The sequence below is a fragment of the Sorex fumeus genome, unplaced genomic scaffold (assembly GCF_029834395.1).
Source record: "Sorex fumeus unplaced genomic scaffold, SorFum_2.1 ptg000018l, whole genome shotgun sequence".
Classification (NCBI taxonomy): domain Eukaryota; kingdom Metazoa; phylum Chordata; class Mammalia; order Eulipotyphla; family Soricidae; genus Sorex; species Sorex fumeus.
Window position 1 is genome coordinate 3,289,073 of NW_026606075.1, and position 21,358 is coordinate 3,310,430.

Here is a 21,358-nt window from a genome sequence, read left to right on the forward strand (position 1 = left end):
ATTCAGGGTGATTGTATGTTGGATCATTCATAAGAATAAAGAATAGTAATGGCTAGTTACAAAAGTGAGGGGCATAAACCTTCTCATTTGTCATTTGAAACTGCTAAAAAATTAGGAGGAGAGGACAGCGAAGAAGGGATGGCAGTGAAAGTTAAACTTGGCTGTGGCTCTGAAGTTAAAATGAGCCAGTAGTAAAGCAACATGATGTCAAAGTGCTCCCTAAAAGCAGAAGGAAAGTAGGTAACTCATCACATTCTGTTGTTGACCTCCCAAATAATTGTGTTCTGTTGACTTTAAAACAATAAACTGATGGTGGGCGGGAGTTATTATTCCTGAACAGCAAGGAAATGCGAGGAACTTTTACATTTAGTGATCACATTCTTAATGTTACTATTTTTCAATGATTCTGTGGTGGAGTTTTTTTATATGGCTGCCACACGTTGGCAGTATCCGGGGCTTATTCCTGGCTCTGTGTTTGATCTCTGGCATTGTATGGTCCCCTGAGCACAGAACTTGGTGTAGCCTGTAAGAAAACAAAAAACCTAATGACCAATCCAGGAATTATAGTACAGTCATCTATTACGTGATTATAATTTATTCCAATTGAAATGGAAAGTAGCCTTTTTTCCCCCAGTTGAAGGGAAGGTTTTTTGATTTTTAAATTTTTGGGGGATGGCACACCTGGCAATGCTCAGAAGACCACATAGGATGCTAAAAATCAAACCCCGGTCGACTGCAAGCAGTGCAGTCACCCTACCCACTGTAATCTCTCTCTGACCTTTGAGATGAGTAAGTTATAGTTTGGCGCAAGAAACGTTTTGCTTCATCTTGAGAGTAACTTGCAGTTATTTGTCATCACTGTTAAAAACGCTTGAGATCTAGTCTTGGAAAAGGACTTGGGAAGGGTTTTCAGTTGGCCAAAGATGGAATGATTTGGCATCGCAGTGATGCTGACAATGAAAACTCCTTCGTTTTCGATTTAGGAATCCATAACAATACTTAAATCTTAGTGATTTGGGGCTGGAGGTAGGGTGCTTGCCTTGTGGCCGACTCCCATTTTGTCCCTGGCACTCTGTGGTCCTTTGAGCCGTCCCAGAGATCGCTCCTGTGCAGTCGGGAATAGTGCCTGCGCGCCACAGGGCGCGGCTCCGAAGCCCAAGAAAAAATCAAAACAACAAAACTCCGGGGTTTGGTTTGAAGGATGCTAGCAATTTAGCTCATTTTGAAAGCTGACAAATAAGGAAATGAAATGAAGTATGCTCTTACTGCGTGCTTCAGGGTTAGCAAATTTGTTCCTGTTTATAAAAATATTTCACTTAATAGTCAAGAATTACGGACCAGGGAAATGAAAACTAATAAAATGCCTCTAGAGGCATTTGACTGCCTCTAAAGAGATAATAGATAAAGCTTACAATCACCAATGGCTGCTGAGAACATTTATTGTAGAACTGATGAACATCTTGATGGTGAATGTACCGGGATGAAAATACCTGAACCCACAGATCAGACTTGAACCCCACAGAGAGGCAGACTGCGAGCGCCTCCTGTCGGCCAACCGGCTTTAGGTGGTTCTTAGAAGAGCAACTGATGTGGGCTCTGTCCCGCTGGATAGTAGCCGTGTCCAGGAATTACAGAAGACAGAAAAATAGGTTGAACATGAGTTGAACCTCGGGCAGCCAGGAAAGTCGATGGGAAAATTTGTTTTTACAAAGATGTAAGGTGGATATGGGGAAGGAAGAGAGGAGCCTCCCTGATTCCGAGGGAGTGTCTAGTCCAGTGCCTTGAGCAGACCTGTTTGGATTGCGTTCATTAGCTGGAGACAGAAGCAGGCAGCTGGTCAAGGCAAGCATGAGTAAACATTCAACTGTATTGTACTTTATCTTTATTTACCTTGCACTATGTGTTACTATTTTTCAGTTTGGGAGGGTGGGGCGTTGGGCCACACTTGACAGTGCTCAGGGGCTCTTTCTAGCTCTGGGCCCTGGAATGCCACTGGCATTGCTGGGGTTGAGGTACACATGTGGGTACTGGACATTGAACTGGTTTGACAGCATGCAAGGCAAGTGCCTCAGCTGTGGTACTATCTATTCTGCCCGTTTTTTCATTGCGTTTAAAAAAAAAAAAAGCAAATTTTCCTCCTTATACAAAGGAAGCAAACAAATCATTTTGAGGGAGGTGTCCCACCCTGCTGTGCTCAGTGCCTGCTCCTGGGTGATTCTGGGCTCTGTGCTGGGTATTTTTTGGCGGTGATCAGAGGACCTTGTGGTGCTGGGCGTGAACCGTGGCCTTCTGCGTGCAAAGCTTGCTTTGCATATGCTCAGCCCAGTGAGTACTCTGGCATTTCTCCAACCTGAGTTATGTCCTAGAATTTGTTCTGTAGCAGTAAAGATAAGCTATTACTTCATTTTTCAAGTCTAATTTTTTTTTTTTTTAGTGAAATAGTTTTATTTAGAAAAATGTTAGGAGAGAGTATGTTCATGTCACAGGTTGTGATGTGGCAGCTGAGAATGCTCCCGGTCTAAACTTAATCTTACTAAGAACCAAATAAAAATTCTTAAAATACTGTAAGTAAATGCATTCTAACAAAACAGCTGTGTCATTAAAGCATTGTAGACTGGGTGTTTTTTTTTTTTCTTTAATAAAAAACTTCCGGTTGGAGTGATAGCACAGTGGGTAGGGCGTTTGCCTTGCACGCGGCCGACCCAGGTTCGATTCCTCCATCCCTCTCGGAGAGCCTGGCAAGCTGCTGAGGGTCTCCTGCCCGCACTCCCCGTGGCGTATTCGATATGCCAAAGCAGTAACAAGTCTCACAATGGAGACGTTGCTGGTGTCTGCTCGAGCAAATTGATGAACAATGGGAGGACAGTGCAACAGTGCTAATTAAAAACTTAACTAAATAAGACTACTTTTCCTAGTAGTCTATAGACCAAACATGATTGCCACTCAATGCCTCTCTGGCAAAACACAGTACCCAAAAGAAGAGAGAGAGAACAAGGGGGAATGCCCTGCCACAGCGGCAGGGTGGGACGGGGGGGGGGATGGGGGGTGGGAGGGATGCTAGGACCCGTGATGGGGGAGGATGGGCACTGAGGATGGGAGGGATGGGTACTTGATCATTGTATAACTGAAACCCAAGCACAAAAATTTATAAGTCTATAAATGTACCTCATGGTGTTTCACTAATAAAAAAAATGATTAAATAAAAAAAATAATAAAAAAAATAAATAAATAAGACTACTTTTCCTCCAGCCACAAGTGCTTCTACCTGGAGAAAAAGAAAGAAAAGATATCTACATGTATTATTTTTGGTATGGGAGCCACAGCCAGAGTTCTCAGAGGCTGTTTCTAGCTAGTGTTTGGCAGTGCTCTGGGAAGCGTGTCATGAGAGGGAGCAGCCTAGGAGTTCCCAGGTGCAAAAAGTGCACCCTGTACTTGGAGCTCTTTCCCCATCTCCCTACTGAGCTGTCTCTGTGTGTAAGGTGCTGTGATCGATACTCTGCAAAATAGAAACACGTCCTTCGGGATAGTCATAAGAAACCGATATTTTTCCCTGCTCCTGTTTTTAAAGAATTAGCTCAGCTGTGTTCCAAATGTCCCCCCCACTCACTGGTTTTCTCTTCAGTGCTCCCTCCCATGCACCTGAATCTTCTGTTCTGGGTGGGGCTGCCTTCTGCACATCGGCACAGGGGGTTCGGGTGCCACTCCAGGTGGCACTAGTTGGCTGGACAAGCTAAGGCTCCCGCTCAGGTTTCAGAGCTCAGGCCCGGTGGAAAGTATTGCATGGAGTTGCAGCCCGGAGCCTGGAGTTGTAATCCTCTGACCATCTCCCTGGCCCTGGATCATTGATGCTGATAGAGAACGGGGTGGCACTGATGGCTCTCCATACCATTGCAGCTAGCTTGAAATGGTGACGACTTTCTCGTCCCAGTGAATGAAGGCATGGGCGTTCTCAGTACATTGACTGAATTTGTAAAATAGAGTAGGGCATAAGATTTCCCAGTAGGAAGTAAAATTTTATGAAGAGACGCTCTTCTCTGAATGTTTTTCCTTCTGTTTTGGGGTCATGCCTGTTGGTGTTTGAGACATGTTCCTGGCTATGAACTAGGTGATCTCTTCTCGGGGTGCTCACAGAGGCTTCGGAGTGCAAAGGCTCTTGGTGCTTACTTGATTTTTTTCCAAGTGTTTAAAACACGTTTTTTTGTTGTTGCTTTTGGCCCACATCGGTTGTGCTTAGTGTTCATTCCTGGCTCTGCTCTCAGAGATCACTCCTGGGGACCTGGGATCATATGTGATGCCAGGGATCAAACCCAGATTGACCACACAACAAGGCACAGGGCGAGCACCTTACTCACTGTTCACGTACATTATTCTCCTCACGGGTGAACCAGGTCGCATCACAAGGCATCCTTTTTTAAGTCACATTTCATATCACTGTTTTTTAAAAAGATTGTCGGTACTTGGTGGCTACTGCCCAGTTCTCAGGGGACCAGTTAGGTATCAGGTATTGAACCTGGGCTTCCCGTGTGCAAAGCATATGCTTGGTTCCTTGCCGGTCTCTAGCTCACCATTAAAAAACAAACCGAAGAAGTACTGTGTAGCTTAGAGGGTAGAAATTGAGACCAAGATGATCTTGATATCATAGCCTTTATAAGGCAAACTTTTGTCTCATAAAAAGGTATTTCACTAGCTTTCATATTTAAAACAATGCCCACTAAATTTTGACTTTTATCTAAGATTAAAAACAAATTACTCCAGTTTTTTTGTTGTTGTTGTTTTTGTTTTTTTGGGTCACACCTGGCGATGCTCAGGGGTTACTCCTGGCTCTGCACTCAGGAATCACTCCTGTCGGTGCTCGGGGGACCATAGGGGGTGCTGGGAATCGAACCCGGGTCATCCGCATGCAAGGCAAACGCGCTACCCGCTGTGCTGTCGCTCCAGCTCCCAAAAGCTCCAGCCAGCTTTTAAAAAAATTATTTTATTTTTATAAAGTAGTTCACGATATTTGATTAAGTGTCATATTCAAACCCCAATCCCACCACTATTAGACCTTCCCACCACCATATTTCGGTTGTCTTCATCCCGAGCCCCAACCCCCGCCCCAAAGCAGAACTGAAATAATTTAATTTGTATTGTTTATGATTAAACCACTGAAAATGCTCCAAAAAAGTTTCCTTTGACGAAAGTGCGAAGATTGTTGTATTTCACCTAGGGGTCTCGGCTGCATGATACCTGCAGCCAAGATTTATGTCTTTGTCTTCATCTAGAAACGAGGTGTTGACATTTGTCGTGTTTTCTTAGAGTAATACCTCCATCTGGTGGCATTTCTGAAAACTACAGATGAGGACAGGAAGCTTGGGTGCTGAAGTAGGTCCCTCTGCTAGATAGAGCATATGCTTTGCATGCAAGAGACCTGGGCTCCATCTCTGATACTGCATGGTTGCCAGGTTCACCGCCCTCTGCCACCACAACATGGGGGTGACCGCAGAACTTAGAGCTGGAAGGGACCCCTGAGCATGTCGGTGTGACACCCCATATCTTAGTGCCTTTGTTTTTCATACATAATTCAGATTTGTTTGTTTGCTTTGGCCCGTCCTGCCTAGCTGTGCTCTGGAAGTCCATAGATGGTGCCAGGGTTCTAATCAGGGACAGTTATGGATAAGGCAAGTACCCTACCTGCCGAACACTCTCTCTGACTTCAGTAATTCAGATTCAAACACCCTGTAGACTAATGACTGTAGGGGATAGAATCGTTTATTAAATCAACTCTTCAGTTCATAGTGTCGTTAAGCTACTTTGACTGACAAGTGCCTAGCCCAGAATTCTCTTGTAGGTTCTGTCACTCCTTTGGGACAAGATTGTAAGTTTAACAGATTAAAATGAATTCTTTTTAAGTTTGCTTGTCCATATAGGGTTGAAATAGAAAACCAATAGGTTTAAATGATTTGGGATCTGAATGACTTTTGAGAATAAGATTTGTGACGAATTGATTTTCTTTTCAAATCATAGCCAGTCGGATGATGATTCCGGGTCAGCTTCATGCTCTGGTTCTGGGTCGAGTTCTGCAAGTAGCAGTGATGGGAGCAGCAGCCGCTCAGGAAGCAGCGACTCCGACTCCGGGTCGGAGTCAGGCAGCCAATCAGAGTCCGAGTCCGACACATCCCGAGAGAACAAAGTCCAAGCGAAGCCACCAAGAGTTGACGGAGCTGAGGTAAGGACCAACGTGTCTGTCGAGGGTAGATTCCTACATAGCTTGGGGGAATTTCTAACACTGGTTTACAGCCTTTCGGGAGGGTTTGTGTTGAGGCCCCTCGGGCAGTGCTCAGGGATTCTTCCTGGCCCTGCACCCACGAATCACTCCTGGAGGTGATTTGACAGTAGGTGGTGCCAGGAACCTAATATGCCAGGCAAGTGCCCCCTCTCCTGTATTATCACTGTGGCCCCTGCTGGTTTACAGCATTTTAAATTTAGCTCATATGAAAATAAAATTAAAGGTAAAGGCCCTCCCGTTGTTCGTCGATTTGCTCGAGCGGGCCCAGTAACGTCTCCATTGGAGACTTTGTTGTTACTGTGTCTGGCATATCGAATACGTCACAGGGAGCTTGCCAGGCTCTGCCGTGCGGGCGAGATACTCTCGGTAGCTTGCCGGGCTCTCCGAGAGGGGCGGAGGAATCGAACTCGGGTTGGCCATGCTGGCTGCGTGCAAGGCGAACGCCCTCCCGCTGTGCTATAATTATACCTGAAAATTTAATTTTAGTGCTTCTTAAATTTGGCTAAATATATTTGAACTAACTGGATTGGTCGAGAAGCGTTTTCAATTTTAAAATAGCGAGTACAGAATAAACACTCAAAAACTGAATATTTTTCTCTTTTTGAGGAAGAAGTTTTCTGACACTGTGGATAAAAGCGTTTGTAAGATCTTGGATTCTACAGTGTATAATATTTTAGTATTTGCATAGAAGTTTTGTGGTGTTTTTGGTTTTGACTTTGCTAATGTTGAATAGACTAATTTAAAAAAAAGGTCATTCTTATTGCAAAAGTTTCTGTGTACTGTACACCAAGACTAGTCTTTAGCATAATAGTGTATAGAGGTGTACAAGTTTCATTCAGAGTGACGTGATGGCTCGTCTAGGGTGTAAGTCAGCGTACGGTTTCTTCCTCAGAGAAGATTATGCTGCCAGAAAAGCGGAACTAAAACTGCTTAGTGACATAATTGATTTGCAGCCTGTTGTAAGCACTTTATCTTTACCTCATACCAATTTGAAAAATAGCCTTCAAGCAGCACTAATTATATTTTATGACTTGGTTTTAAAAACCTCTTTCTTAGCAATAGGGAAGGTGCTAATGTTGCCTGCTTACGAAACAGCACAGATGACATTTTTATGTCCAACGAAAGCTCGGCATTTAATTGTAGCTCACAGCAATAGCTTTGTACATATGATTTGGTTAAGGAAGTAGGCACCTTTTTTGGAGACAGAAATTTGGTATCCTTTTTAGTAAATACACCCTTTTCACTTATTCCCTACTTTGTTCTTTGGCTTCTCTTTCTATTCTAGTTTTGGAAATCTAACCCCAGTATTCTGGCCGTGCAGAGGTCTGCAATGCTCAAGAAGCAGCAGCAGCAGCAGCAGCAGCAGCAGCAGCAGCAGACTTCGTCCAACAGTGGATCAGAAGAGGTGGGTTTTCGTTAGCTGCTTTTGAACTGCACCTGGTGGCACTTCGCGTCTATTCTCTGCTCAAGGATCTGCCTCTCTTTGTGATGCTTAAGGGACCGTTCGCTTGCAGTGCCAGGAATTGAAATGATTTCTCTCACATGCACAGCAAGTGCCTTGCCTCCTGGACAGTCTCTCCGTCCTCTGTTCGATTTATTTTTCAGGGGTGGCCTGCTGACTGTTCTAGCCAACTGCTTAGTGCTGAGGCCTGAGGACGTGGTGCTGCTCAGGCGCTGAGGTGCTAGGGATTACCTGGGGTACCCGCGCAGTGCCGGGACAGCCCTGGGCCTCCTGGACCTGCCCCCTTTGATGGTTGGGGACCATGTGGTGCCAGGGGGCTGACTGTTCAGCTTTCTTCCGCCTTCCCATTCCCTCTTTTTATTACTTTGAGATTATGGTCTGAGATACCGCAGAGCACCAAGTATTTGCTTTTCATGCATGAGACCCAGATTCCGTCCCAGCTGCCCCTGGTCTCCTGAGCACCCTGGAACTAACCTCTGAGCAAAGAGCCACAGTAGCTCTTCAGAATTGCCAGGTGTGTCCAAAACCTCCCCAAATAAAAATGGATATGCTTGGTCATTAAAGTGTGCAGCAGTTTTTCAGACTAGGTCGGTACTAACAGTTTGTTAATTTGCTTGTATTAACAAGCAGATTCTGCAAAATAAGAAACAAGAAGTGCATCTTAATACATATATCAAGAATCCTGAAATATAGATGTACTTTGATTCAGTAATTTCATTTTCAGGGAGTACTATAAAACAAGTAAGATGAGTATTTGTGCATTTGTTCATCACAGGAGAACTAAAAATAAAATTATGTGCGTATATTAAGGAAATATAAACAAATACATGTAAAGAATTAACATACCTCTAGGTCAGTTGTTCTGAACATTACTAACAGTTGTCGATAGGAGGGTGGGGAGCATCCCCAAGAGATGGTTTCCTTATGGATCGGAGCACGTGTTAGCACTAAGGAAGACGCTTGTGGGAAGCTCAAGTAAGGGAAGGGAAAATACCGAATAAAATTCTGCTTTGCCGACAATTAAGACTTATTTTTAAGGCCATACTGGGCAATAAAGCTTTCCTTGAGAATGCAGATGATATTACACACACTAACAACATTGTGATACTTACCCAGTTCCTTTGCATTGATAGGTTGAAGAATGATATTCTGTGCTAATTAAAGACGTTAGATGACTCTAAATGCGTGAAACGAACTTTAGTTACTGGTAAAGTGAGCATGAGTCCCACAGGCGGAAGTTTGATACCAGGTCTTTAGTGACATTGACTTTGTTTATTTTCTCTAGGATTCTTCTAGCAGTGACGATTCCGATGACTCTTCAAGTGAGGTTAAAAGGAAAAAGCATAAAGAGTATGTCATTTTGTTTAATTGATCACTTCTTCATATCAGGAGTCCTAATGGCATTGTATTTATGGGAGAACCGTTACCCGAAGGGGGCTTTTATACGTTCTTACTTTGTAGCAGTTTGTTAGGCCAATTTGAACCATCAGTCCGCATTTCTCTTTCCGATGCGGCTGCGATTTTTGTGCCGCTGTACTCCTGCATTTTCTCTCCCTTTTCCTATTTTTAATTTCGAAGATCAACTTAGTGTCAGAAAATCTTTAATTTTGGAAACAGAAATGTAAGAATCAGGACTAATTGATCTGGGGTGGTTGTGTTACATTTTGTTAGTACTTTTCTTTATTATTTCCTTTGTTTTTATAAAATTTCCTTCTCTTGTTGCTGGAGAAGGACTGCGGGTGGGGTGCTTGTTTACCTTGCATGCAGCCAACCCAAGTTCAATCCCCGCACCCCTATGGTCCCCCAGCCTCACAGGAGTGATCCCTGAGCATTGTCCCACTTGATACACTGTATCTTAAGCAACTCTAATGTGAAACTTTGTTCTTTTATTTCTGTTGTTGTCATGTACCTATACTTTTCCTTCTTTAAGAACATGTATTACAGATACCTTGGTTCAGGGCTAGCTTTGGGTTCAGTGCTTGGGACCGTATGTGCAGCTGGGGATCACACTGAGGTTGGCTTTGTGCAAGGTGCTTTATGCCACCCCCCCCCCCCCACTGTCAGATTTTTAATCCCTTTGTTGCTAATACTGCATTATGGCTAAGTTTTTAAATGTATGTTCTAATTTATTACGTACTTTTACCTGCTGTTTGTCTCATTAGTTTTAACTCTTCACTAAGCAGTTTCTGGACTCAGCATGGGTAAAGTTAGTTTTTTTAAACAAATAGATTGGAGTTGATAGTCTTCCTTATAAAATATTTAAAATTTATGAATTTATGTATCTTACCTCTTGCTTCTTCTATTATGTATACTCTACAAAGATTTTCTTAGAAAATAAGTATTTGTGGGCCAGGCAGATAGCTCCTAGCTCAGAGGTCTGAGATGAGACATGGATTCTGTGCCTGGCCCTGCAGAGCTTCCTTGCTCTCTAAGCACAGTGCCGGGAGGAGCCCCAGAGGACCGCTGGGTGTGACTTCTCCCAAAAAGAATTTCTTAGGGGCCGGAGTAAGAGTATAGTGGGTACGGCCGACCCAGGTGTTGGCCTTGCCGGTAGCAAACCCAGGTTCAAGCCCCACAGAGACCCCCGAGTCCACTAGGAGTGATCCCCGAGTTTCAGAGCCAGGAGTAAGCCCTGAACAACAACAGTTTAAAAAGAATTTGTTTCTCTAGCATGCTTTTATCATAGTGAGACGGAGCGCCTCGCCTGCAAGGCTTCATAGCAGGATCATGAATGAGAGCGCAGTGGGGCAGGACTCGGTAACTGTGTGATAGGGGATATGTACTAATTCCGTGAATCTCTTTCATTTGAAGTTTACTATATAATAAAATACTAACGCCTGCATTAGGCTATTTTTTTCCCCATGTTGATAGGAATTAAAAAGACTAGCCCCCAAATAGTAAAACTGGTAATACTCGTCATTTTGCAGGGTTTTCAAAATCATTCCATAACTTAAAAAAGGCATGCTACATTTTAATCTATAGTTAAAATTAAAAGAACATTTACTCACTTGCCATTCAGGGAGGTATAATTAAATGATAGCAAAATGCAAGTTGTGGAAGAAATCAGTGTATATTTGTAGTGTTTTTTTTTCAACATTTACGTAATTTTAGGGCTGGAGCGATAGCACAGTGGTAGGGCGTTCGCCTTGCACGCGGCCAACCTGGCCGCCCCGAGTTCGATTCCTCCGCCCCTCTCGGAGAGCCCGGCAAGCTACCGAGAGTATTCGATATGCCAGACACAATAACAACAAAGTCTCCAATGGAGACGTTACTGGGCCCGCTGGAGCAAATCGACGATCAACGGGAGGGCCTTTACCTTTACCTTTTTAGGTAATTTTAGTGTTGGAATAGCAACTTTTGTTTTCTTTTGGAGAGGCCGCGCTTTGCAAGGCACAAGGCTCTGTGCTCGTGGAGAGTGCGAGGGATCAGGTCTGGGCCTTCTGCGTGAAAACCTTTTCCTCAACCTGTTGAGCATTCTCCCCAGCTTAGGTGTTTTCATATTAGCTGCTTGTGCTTCAGTATCAAAGGCAGAGTGTGCAGTGTGATGTAGATAAAGATATTTGGTCTGTTTCTGTACAGTGAAGACTGGCAGATGTCTGGGTCGGGATCTCCATCACCGTCTGGCTCAGATTCTGGAACTGAAGAAGAAGGAGAAAAAAGCAGTTGTGATGAGACAGAGTCTGATTATGAGCCAAAAAACAAAGTTAAAAGCAGAAAACCTCAAAACAGGTAAGTAATTTTCTTATTTTGATGCTTCAAGTGAGTACATAATGTATTCATTCTTTTAATTTGCAGTTTCTCAGATACTGTGTTATGTCAGTCTTTATGTAAGACACACGTTTCCCATGTCCTTTCCAGATCAAAGTCAAAAAATGGAAAGAAGATTCTTGGACAGAAAAAGAGACAGATTGATTCATCTGAGGAGGAGGATGATGATGAAGATTATGATAATGATAAGAGAAGTTCTCGTCGCCAAGCAACAGTCAATGTTAGCTATAAGGAGGACGAAGAAATGAAAACAGACTCTGATGACTTATTGGAAGTGTGTGGAGAGGATGTCCCTCAGCCAGAGGAGGAGGAGTTTGAAACCATAGAACGGTTTATGGATTGTCGGATTGGGAGGAAAGGAGGTATTTAGAAAACGATATTGACTAAAGTAAATCCCATTTCTTGAAGATTGGTAAAATTTTGAAAGCTAAGAAGGTGATTTTCTATTGCCTATAAGAGCAGGCTTTAGGGTCAGGAGCGGTGCAGGCAGGAAGGTGCTTCTGACACAGCCACATCGACTGCAGCCCTGGCTGAAGTCCCCGTCCCGCTTAGGACCGCAGGACCAGGGACTGCCCGTGTGCACTGCTGGTGTGACCTCACCCACACTCCCTCCATTAAGATAAGAAAAGGTCTGTTGTAGAGCCAGGAGGTGAATTAAGTGGAAAGCACGTGCGTAGCATGTACAGGGCTCGAGTTTGCTCCCTGGGACGGTACGCCTTTCCTCCACCCCCCCTACACTTGCTCCCAGGAACATTATGTGGAATCCTGGTGGCATTTGCCCCGAGTGGCCCCATGCCTCACCCCCCAGGACTACGGGCAGTGACCCCCAGCATATTCTTTGCTTAGTCTTAGTATTTTCCTAGAATATTAATGTGCTCTTGACCTCACTTCCCACATTGCAAATAATTAAGGGGGTGTGAGTGGGTGGGATTTTTTTTTTCTTTTCTCTTACCACACCTGGTAGTGCTTAGGACTCCTGCCTTTGTACTCAGGGATCCCTTCTGGCAGGGTTCGGAGACCATATGTGATACCAAGGATAGAACCTGGGTTAGCTGTGTGCAATTCGAGCACCTAGCCTGTTGGGCATTTTCTCCAGCCCCAGAAAAATTTTAATTTATGTATTTTAGACTTTTTGCTTCTGTGCTTATAGCTGTCATTTGGGCACGTTTAAATTCCAGAAGTGCTTTGAATTTTTTAATATGTTTTTTTTTCCTCAAATATGTAGGTCTGTTTGCTTATCTTGAAGTACTAGCTTTTCCCCCTTTGTTTTATTGGGAATGACTTAGAGGATGTGTAACTTTAAGGTGTACATTGTAACGACTTAGTATGTTGTTATGTTTCCTCCAGGAAGTTTAGTTAATATCGTTCATACAACAAAGGTAAACCAATGCTTTTTCCTAGTGATGAGGACTTAGCCTTAACATCTTACAAGTACAGCCATAGCAGTGTAGGCTAGTCATGATACTGGACCAACTCATCCTCTGGGTTTTTTTTTTTTTTGTTTTTTATCCGTAACTGGAAATCTGTCCTGAACAGCTGGATCCACTTCCTCACACTTACCATATCCCTTCACTGGCTGTAGCACTGTCCTCCCATTGTTTGTCGATTTGTTCGAGTGGGCATCAGTAACGTCTCCATTGTGAGACTTGCTGTTTACTGTTTTTGGCATCTCGAATACGCCACAGGGAGCTTGCCAGGCTCTGCCATGCGGGCGGGATACTCTCGGTAGCTTGCTGGGCTCTTCGAGAGGGGCGGAGGAATCGATCCTGGGTCGGCTGCGTGCAAGCCTACCTGCTGTGCTTCCTCTCCAGCCCTACCATATCCCTATAGCTAGAAAATGACATTTATTTCTACATAATTGGTGATGTTTGTGTAATTCCCTTGGAATATTGCCCTCAGATGTCTTATCGCGTCATCACACGTGATAGGATATCTTCTTGGGTGTTGGCGGGAGTAGGGGGCCGGGCGCAGAAGGTGGACAAAGACTCAGAGAATGGAGTGCTTGCTGCCTGCGAGTTTGTGTGTGTGTTTATGTCTGAGTGTCTCTTTGCTGATCAGTGGTTCCTTATTTTTAAAAGTAATAATGCTGCATTGAATGTGAAAGTTGTCAACATGGATTGCTTCATTGAACATGGACCGTGTTCTCTGCATTGAACATTGAACTTGCATTGAACTCAGTGCAAGTGTACTTTTTTAGACATAATGATTGTGGCCATGATGCTGTGAAGATATTGATAAAAATCATCAGTCCTAATCATCAGCTATTGTCAAGTGCTGTATGATGGCAGTTTTAGGATATAGATAAATTACTCAGTTTTAAAATAGAGGGAATGAAAGCTGAAAATGTTACTGTTCGGAAATTCCCTTTTAAACATACATAATAAAATTTTCCGTACCTTCTCCTGCCTTGGTACGTAACAGATTATGTGTTATTCTATTTTTATGTGAGTTTTTTAGCTTAAGGGAGATAAATAGCCTTTCTTGTGCTTTGTTTTTCAGCTACTGGTGCTACTACAACCATCTATGCAGTTGAAGCAGATGGTGACCCGAATGCAGGATTCGAAAAAAATAAAGAACAAGGAGAGATCCAGTATCTAATTAAGTGGAAAGGATGGTCTCATATTCATAATACTTGGGAGACAGAAGAAACCCTTAAGCAGCAGAATGTCAGGGGCATGAAAAAATTGGATAATTATAAGAAAAAAGACCAGGAAACTAAAAGATGGTATGCGTTTTACATCAGAATGGGGGGGGAGGGGCGGGGTGTGAAGTGATCTCCGCTGTGGGGACCATATGAGGTTCCAGGAATCAAACCCAGATCAGCATCCTGCATGCTATTCTATCTCTCTGGCCCCTATACTTTATTTATTTATTTAATTAATTAATTAATTTATTTATTTTTGCTTTTTGGGTCACACCCGGCGATGCACAGGGGTTACTCCTGGTTCTGCACTCAGGAATTACCCCTGACGGTGCTCAGAGAACCTTATGGGATGCTGGGAATCGAATCCGGGTTGGCCGCGTGCAAGGCAAATGCCCTACCCGCTGTGCTATTGCTCCAGCCCCTGGCCCCTATACTTTAAAAAAAAAAAAAGTTTTAAGATTACTGCTAAGTTTTTTTGTTGATGAGAAATACATAGACAATAATACAGTGATAACCTAAAGCAGATTTTGTTGTGTATCAACTTAAAGGAAAACTTAGAAGTACTCATATCTAAATCCATTCTTATTAGGCATATAAATTTTTTTCCCTAAGATATATTTACTTACGGTGCCAGTGATCAAACCCAGGGCCTTAGACCTATAAAGCATGCACTCGACTGCTAAGCCGCATCTCTGGCTCAAGTTATACTTAAAATTAAAAATTAATGGTGCTTTATTCCTTGGAGGGTTTGGGCAATACCAGGCAGTGTTAAGGGGTTATTCCAAACTCTGTGCTCAGAAATTACTCCTTGTATGCTCAGGGGTCCATTTAGGATGCCAGGGATTGCGCCCAGGTTGACCAAGTGCAAGGCAAGCGCCCTACTGGCTGTACTATTTCTCCAGACACTAAGATGCTTCATTGCCATTTCGGTTCTTTATTCAAAGTCAACTCACATGGTGAAAGTGGCAAAATTTGCAAGTTCTGTGCCACAGTTTGTGTTTGGGAAGGAAGGGTTCTACTTAGCAGTTTTGAAGTCTGTTCCTGGATTAATAATCCTTCAGACTGAAAATGCTTCCCCAAAAGATGAGAAAAATTATAATTGCAAAGGATTTGCAGATAATCTGAATGAGCAGTTTCAAATATTGGAGTGAAGAATTGTTTAGTAATAGTGATTCTAGCTTAACTTCTAATTTTTCTTTCAGGTTGAAAAATGCTTCTCCAGAAGATGTGGAGTATTATAATTGCCAGCAGGAACTTACAGATGATCTGCATAAGCAATATCAAATAGTGGAGCGGATAATTGGTTAGTAATGATTCTTGTTACACTTTAAATCATTTGAAATGATCTGAAAAAAAAATCTTAGTTATATTGCTTACATATAAGTACAATAGAATGCCTTGACTATTATAAAGTCAGGAGTACTGTAAACTAAATGACAGCTTTCTATTTGTATGGCTTATAATAAGAATTATGCCTCAGGTAAGACCGAGTGCAGAATTTTCATGACCCGATTTGTCCCACAGCTCATTCCAATCAGAAATCAGCTGCTGGTTATCCTGATTATTACTGCAAATGGCAGGGTCTTCCATATTCCGAGTGCAGCTGGGAGGATGGAGCTCTCATTTCCAAAAAGTTTCAGCCATGCATTGATGAGTATTTTAGCAGGAATCAGTCAAAAACCACTCCTTTCAAAGATTGCAAAGTGAGTATTGTTAAACATTTTTAATTTTTGAAATATATATTTGAGCATTATAAATGTTATCTATGGACTGAAGTAGAGTTTTGGATCCTGGTTTCAGATAGGCTAAGGGAGAGAACTACTTGGTTGGTAGATCTTACAGGAAATTGTTTCTATAATTGCTGTGTGATCTTAGATGTGGGACCATTCTTGAGCCTTGTAAGTGAAAGAATCAAGAAGGTAATTTTGTAAAAGTTGTAAGGAGGAGGCTAGTGTTGGCAAATGAGGAAAATTTCCTGGAAAGTAAATGTACGTTCCTGGTTCAGATGGTAGTGTGCATTTGCATTGAAGATAGGAGAGGATAAAGAGGTACAGCTATGGAGGAGTGGACAGAACTAAGTTAGAGGAGTGGACAGGGTCCCCTTTCTAATAAGATCTCTTTGTACTTACAGTCATGATGATTTGGGAGCCTGTGTACTAACAGGATTTCTTATGCAGTGTTGAATTAAAGTCATAATGGTAATTTGGAAATCAGAAATCACATGGGAAGAATTTTATGGTTTATTTTGAGGCCAGGGCTAGAGCAGTGGTTAGATGAATAAAATTTACAGTTTGTTTCAAATTTCCCCTTTCATGGTGGTGGGCCATACTTGGACAGTGTTCAAGGTTTACTCCTCACTCTGCTTAGGGACCATTCCTGGTGACCTTATTCTCAGGGGACCTTATGTAGTGCTGGAGATCTCACTGGGTCAGCACATGTAAGACAACTGCCTTAGCTCTCTGGCCCCGAAGTGGATAAATTTAACACAGCTTTTTTTCTGGACACTGAACGAAGACACATGTGTTTCAATAAGATTTTATTTTTTTTGTCATGTTTTGGTGAAAAAGGGGCAAAGTATTCTGGTGTATGATTTTTTTTTTCTTTTTGGGTCACACTCAGATGCACAGGGGTTACTACTGGCTTTGCACTCAGGAATTATTCTTGGCGGTGCTCAGGGGACCATATGGATGCTGGGAATTGAACCCAGGTCGGCTGCATTCAAGGCAAATGCCCTACCCGCTATGCTATCATTCCAGCTCCAATATTTTTATGATAATAGCAAACAGTATTTGAGTCCTCATATTTCAATCAGGAAATTTCTGGGTTTGATGAATTGAAATGGAGATTTTAAATTTATGGTAAAAGTTGTCACTTTTTAATGTAACTTTTACACTTAATAATTGTTTATATTGACCTTTTACTTAAAGGTATTAAAACAAAGGCCAAGATTTGTAGCCCTGAAGAAGCAGCCATCTTATATTGGAGGACATGAGGGTTTAGAATTAAGAGATTATCAGCTAAATGGTTTAAATTGGCTTGCTCACTCTTGGTGCAAGTAAGTATATTTTGAATTATCTGACAGGGCAAACTTACAAATAAAGAATTTGGGAACGATGTTCACCAAGATGAAGGAGATAAGGCTTTGCTGTTGCTATGCAGGTCTCTGAACTTGTGCGTGTGTGTGTATAGACACATATCTATACACACACACTCACACACTTTCCTTATTATATATAAGAAAATGTCCAGCGAAGTTTGTGTTTAGCCTGTTTGCATTACTTAAAGTTATTGAGCTTAAAAGATCAAATTTTATATAGACCCCTATTCCTCATTCATCCTGAACTGTTTCACTTCTACTCTTTTTTATAATTTGGTTTATGCCCCTACTCTTCCTGGTCTCATAATTTTTAGCAAGCTAAGTAACTTTAGGGCTTAAAAAAAAAAAACTTGACCATTGCCATGGCATTTCCTGCTGTCTTATTTTTCTAATGACATTTTACTTAATGTGCAGTCTTCCATGACTCAGTGAATTGTGTTTTCAGTTAAAAAGGGATTAAAAACATTGTCAGTTTGTAAGCCTCTTCCTGTTAAGATGGCCAACTCCCCCTTGTTGATTGAGGAGGATGTTCCTATGCAGTGCTCACTGGGCCCGCAGGCAACTCCTGGAGGTTTGGCTCAGTGCTCAGACCCAGAGATTCTGGGTGCTCATGCACCCCTGCCTCCAGCCTCCCAACCTTAGGTAAAGGTAAAGGCCCTCCCGTTGATCGTCGATTTCCTCGAGCGGGCCCAGTAACGTCTCCATTGGAGACTTTGTTGTTACTGTGTCTGGCATATCGCATACTCTCGGTAGCTTGCCGGGCTCTCCGAGAGGGGCGGAGGAATCGAACTCGGGTCGGCCATGTTGGCCGCTTGTAAGGCGAACGCCCTACCCACTGTGCTATCGCTCCCAACCTTATGAACAAACTTTCTCCTCACACCGTCCCTGTACAAGGATAGTGGCATTCATTCTTTGTACTTAATAAACTATTTTACTTGGGTTCATATAAACTTGAGTTCATAAACTGAGTTATATGAGAAAGATTATTTGTAATTTGAATATCATTAGTTTTAATATTACTAGCATGCAATATTCTGTCAATTTTAGGTGTACAACAATGATTTGACATCATTATATACTGCAGAATGATCTTATTTTTTGCAGTTTTTTCATCTATTATCTATTTTAAAAATAGCCTATTTTTTGCAGTTTTTCTAATTCGTAGTACTATACACTGCCTGTAAACATCTGTGCTATGCGCTATGTACCTGTGCCTTACTTTATAACTTCAAATTAGAAATTTGTACTTCTTGACCACCTTTGCTCATTTTAGCTCTCCTTCTTCACCCCTTTATACCACTCCCTCCGTCCAGTAGCCACCAATCTGCTGTGCATATGCAGCACTAGCTTACTGCAGTATTTGTCTTCCTGTCTGACATGTTTCAAAATTGATCAGATTTCATTTCTTTCTGGCCAACACCTGCAATGCTCTGGTGCTACTCCCTCCTAAAGCCTTGCTTGTAGGTCGCTCCTGACCACGCCAGAAATTGAACCTGGGATCAGACTGGGCCTCCAGGATGCAGAGCATGCACTTGAGCCTGTTGAGCTAGCTTTAGCCCCTTATTCTTTTTGTTCTTTTTTAACTGGCTTAATAGTATTCCGTGTGTGTGTGTGTGTGTGTGAGAGAGAGAGAGAGAGAGAGACAGAGAGAGAGAGAGAGAGAGAGAGAGTCTAGAATGAGTCTATACATACGTGCGTATATGTGTGCACCTTTGTTTGTTATACTGTTGTTTTCATATTTTGGACATTGTGAATCTGCAGTGACCAGGAGGTGTATTCATCATTTTGAACTAACGTTCTTGTTTTTAACATTGTAGAGGAAATAGTTGCATACTTGCTGATGAAATGGGCCTTGGAAAAACTATCCAGACGATCTCGTTTCTGAACTATTTGTTTCATGAGCATCAGTTATACGGACCTTTTCTGTTAGTAGTTCCGCTCTCCACTCTCACTTCCTGGCAAAGGGAAATTCAAACCTGGGCCTCTCAGATGAATGCTGTTGTTTACTTAGGTGATATTAACAGCAGAAATATGGTAAGTCTTTTTGTCACAAATTCAGAAACTCATTATATTTGTGCACGAGTATTTTGTTTTTATAGTTTTTTTTTGTTTGTTTCTACTATAGATCTTACCACACCGTAAGTGCTCATACATTTTCCTGAGATCAAACGAGATTGGGCGCGTTCGCGGTGGTGTGGCCATAGACAAGTGCTCATACATTTTAACACTGCAATAAAAATATTAATTCTGTACTAGATGCATATTCTGCCCTTGGGGAAAATTTCAGCCATGCATGAATAGTAGAATAGACCTTCATATACTATTTACAGTATCACAGTTTTTTAAATCACTTTGTAGTTTTCTTCCTTTTTCCCTTTATGATTGTTTTTAAGATGATCGGGGGTGCACATGTGCCTGGGTGGGGGTACTTGAGCATTTTCCACCTGTGGAACACTCTGTCTTGTTCTGGGGCCCTCAGACTTGGTGGCAGTGCTCATGGATGTTTGTCTCCCTTTAACTCTCCTATTCAGGAGTCAAACTTCCTGTCTGTGGTCCTGGCATTTTTTTTTTTTTTGAGGGTTTGTGGACTTGCTAGCGCTTGTTCCCTCTTTTATGTGTGGAACTGAAAAATGTACTTCCAGAACTGAAGAGAGAGTACATTGGGGTTAAGGCACTTGTTTTTCCCACAGCCAACCTTGATTCAGTCCCTGGATCCACATACGGTCACCACCAGGTGCGACCCCTGAACATCACTCTTGGAACCCCCCCCCCCCCCCCAATAGGAATTGTCACGGTAGCACTGAGAATTACAGACAACTTCCAGAATCATGCTTACTTCCTGCAGAACACGGGTTTTAATTCATGACCATATGTTGCAATGCAGCCGTCTAAGCCACTAGGCTATTCCTTTGCAGTTGGTGGTGGTGGAGGTCGGGTTGTGCTTTGAACTGCACTAGGCAGTGCAGTGGCTCTTCTTGGCTCTGCTCAGGAATATTCCCAGTGGTCCTCAGTGGGTTATATGTGATGCTGGGGATCAAAGCAGGGTCAGCTGCTTGCAAGACAAGTGCCCTGCAGTTTCACTATCTCTCCAGTGTCCCAATATAAAGTTGAACTCATTGTCAGTTTCGTTTAATTTTTGTCTCTGCATATTTTATTCTCCCAACCAGGAAGCAAACTCAAGATTCCATTTTATTCAAGAATGCTATTAAAAGAATTACTTTTGTTAAAGAACATTCTTTAGTGGTTTGTTTATTACAGTCCTATCTGCTTTGATTTATAGCATCATCATAGTATCTTGCACTTTGTGTATGATTAAAACAATTTTTACAAAACATGTAGTTTGGATTTTATCTTAAATATCCAAATAAAAATTGCTTTTTTTAATTTTGGTTTTGAATTGTCTTTAAAATTTCTTGATAGATAAGAACACATGAGTGGATGCATCCCCAGACCAAAAGGTTAAAATTCAATATATTGTTAACAACTTACGAAATTTTGTTGAAGGATAAGGTGTGTATTACTTATATTTTTCTGTTCAGTGTATTTTAGGGGTTGTTTGTTTGTTTGTTTGTTTGTTTTACCACAAATTGTGGATGGCGTGAGAAGAAAAAGAGTCAGGAAGCTGCAGCCTGTGGGTCAAATCTAGTTTTTTTTAAATGACCATTGAGCCAAGGAGCTCTTACATTTCTAAAGAATTGTAAGACAAAGTGCATGTGAAAGAAGCCAGTGAATATTTGCAAAGCCTAAAGTGTTTACATCTGGCACTTTGTAGGAAAAAGTGCTAGCTTCTGATTTATGTGAAACCAGCTAACAATGGTGTCTGCTGATTTATGAGGTTTTTAATAGAGAAGGAAGATACCTACCCATAGTTCCAATAGTTGTTATACTGTGCTAGATGTTTTATAGCTAACTATTGTCTTATATTATTATTTTTTTTATAGCTAGTGGTGTATGTAGTAAGTTGCCTACCTTTTAATGCTATCTAGACTGAAGAAAAAAGTCATCTCAAATACATGAATGATCTTTTCTGATAAGGCCAGTGTCTGCTTTAAATTGAAGAGTAAAGATTTATGTTTTAGATCTATAGTTTACAAAAATTGTCACTGCCACTGTCACTGT

The 21,358-nt window shown here is 42.1% G+C and overlaps 1 protein-coding gene across 2 annotated transcripts in view; it reads left to right on the forward strand.

Moving 5' to 3' along the window:
- The window catches only part of CHD1 (chromodomain helicase DNA binding protein 1), an 89,999-nt gene that overhangs the window by 23,562 nt on the left and 45,079 nt on the right, over window positions 1–21,358 (forward strand). For both annotated transcript variants that reach the window (XM_056112469.1, XM_056112468.1), the window contains exons 3-13: window positions 6,007–6,208; window positions 7,554–7,673; window positions 9,016–9,080; window positions 11,310–11,459; window positions 11,589–11,860; window positions 13,998–14,223; window positions 15,345–15,445; window positions 15,667–15,845; window positions 17,070–17,197; window positions 19,057–19,273; window positions 20,660–20,749. In XM_056112469.1, the coding sequence (XP_055968444.1) occupies window positions 6,007–6,208; window positions 7,554–7,673; window positions 9,016–9,080; window positions 11,310–11,459; window positions 11,589–11,860; window positions 13,998–14,223; window positions 15,345–15,445; window positions 15,667–15,845; window positions 17,070–17,197; window positions 19,057–19,273; window positions 20,660–20,749 (1,750 nt within the window). The remainder of the gene's footprint in view (window positions 1–6,006; window positions 6,209–7,553; window positions 7,674–9,015; window positions 9,081–11,309; window positions 11,460–11,588; window positions 11,861–13,997; window positions 14,224–15,344; window positions 15,446–15,666; window positions 15,846–17,069; window positions 17,198–19,056; window positions 19,274–20,659; window positions 20,750–21,358) is intronic.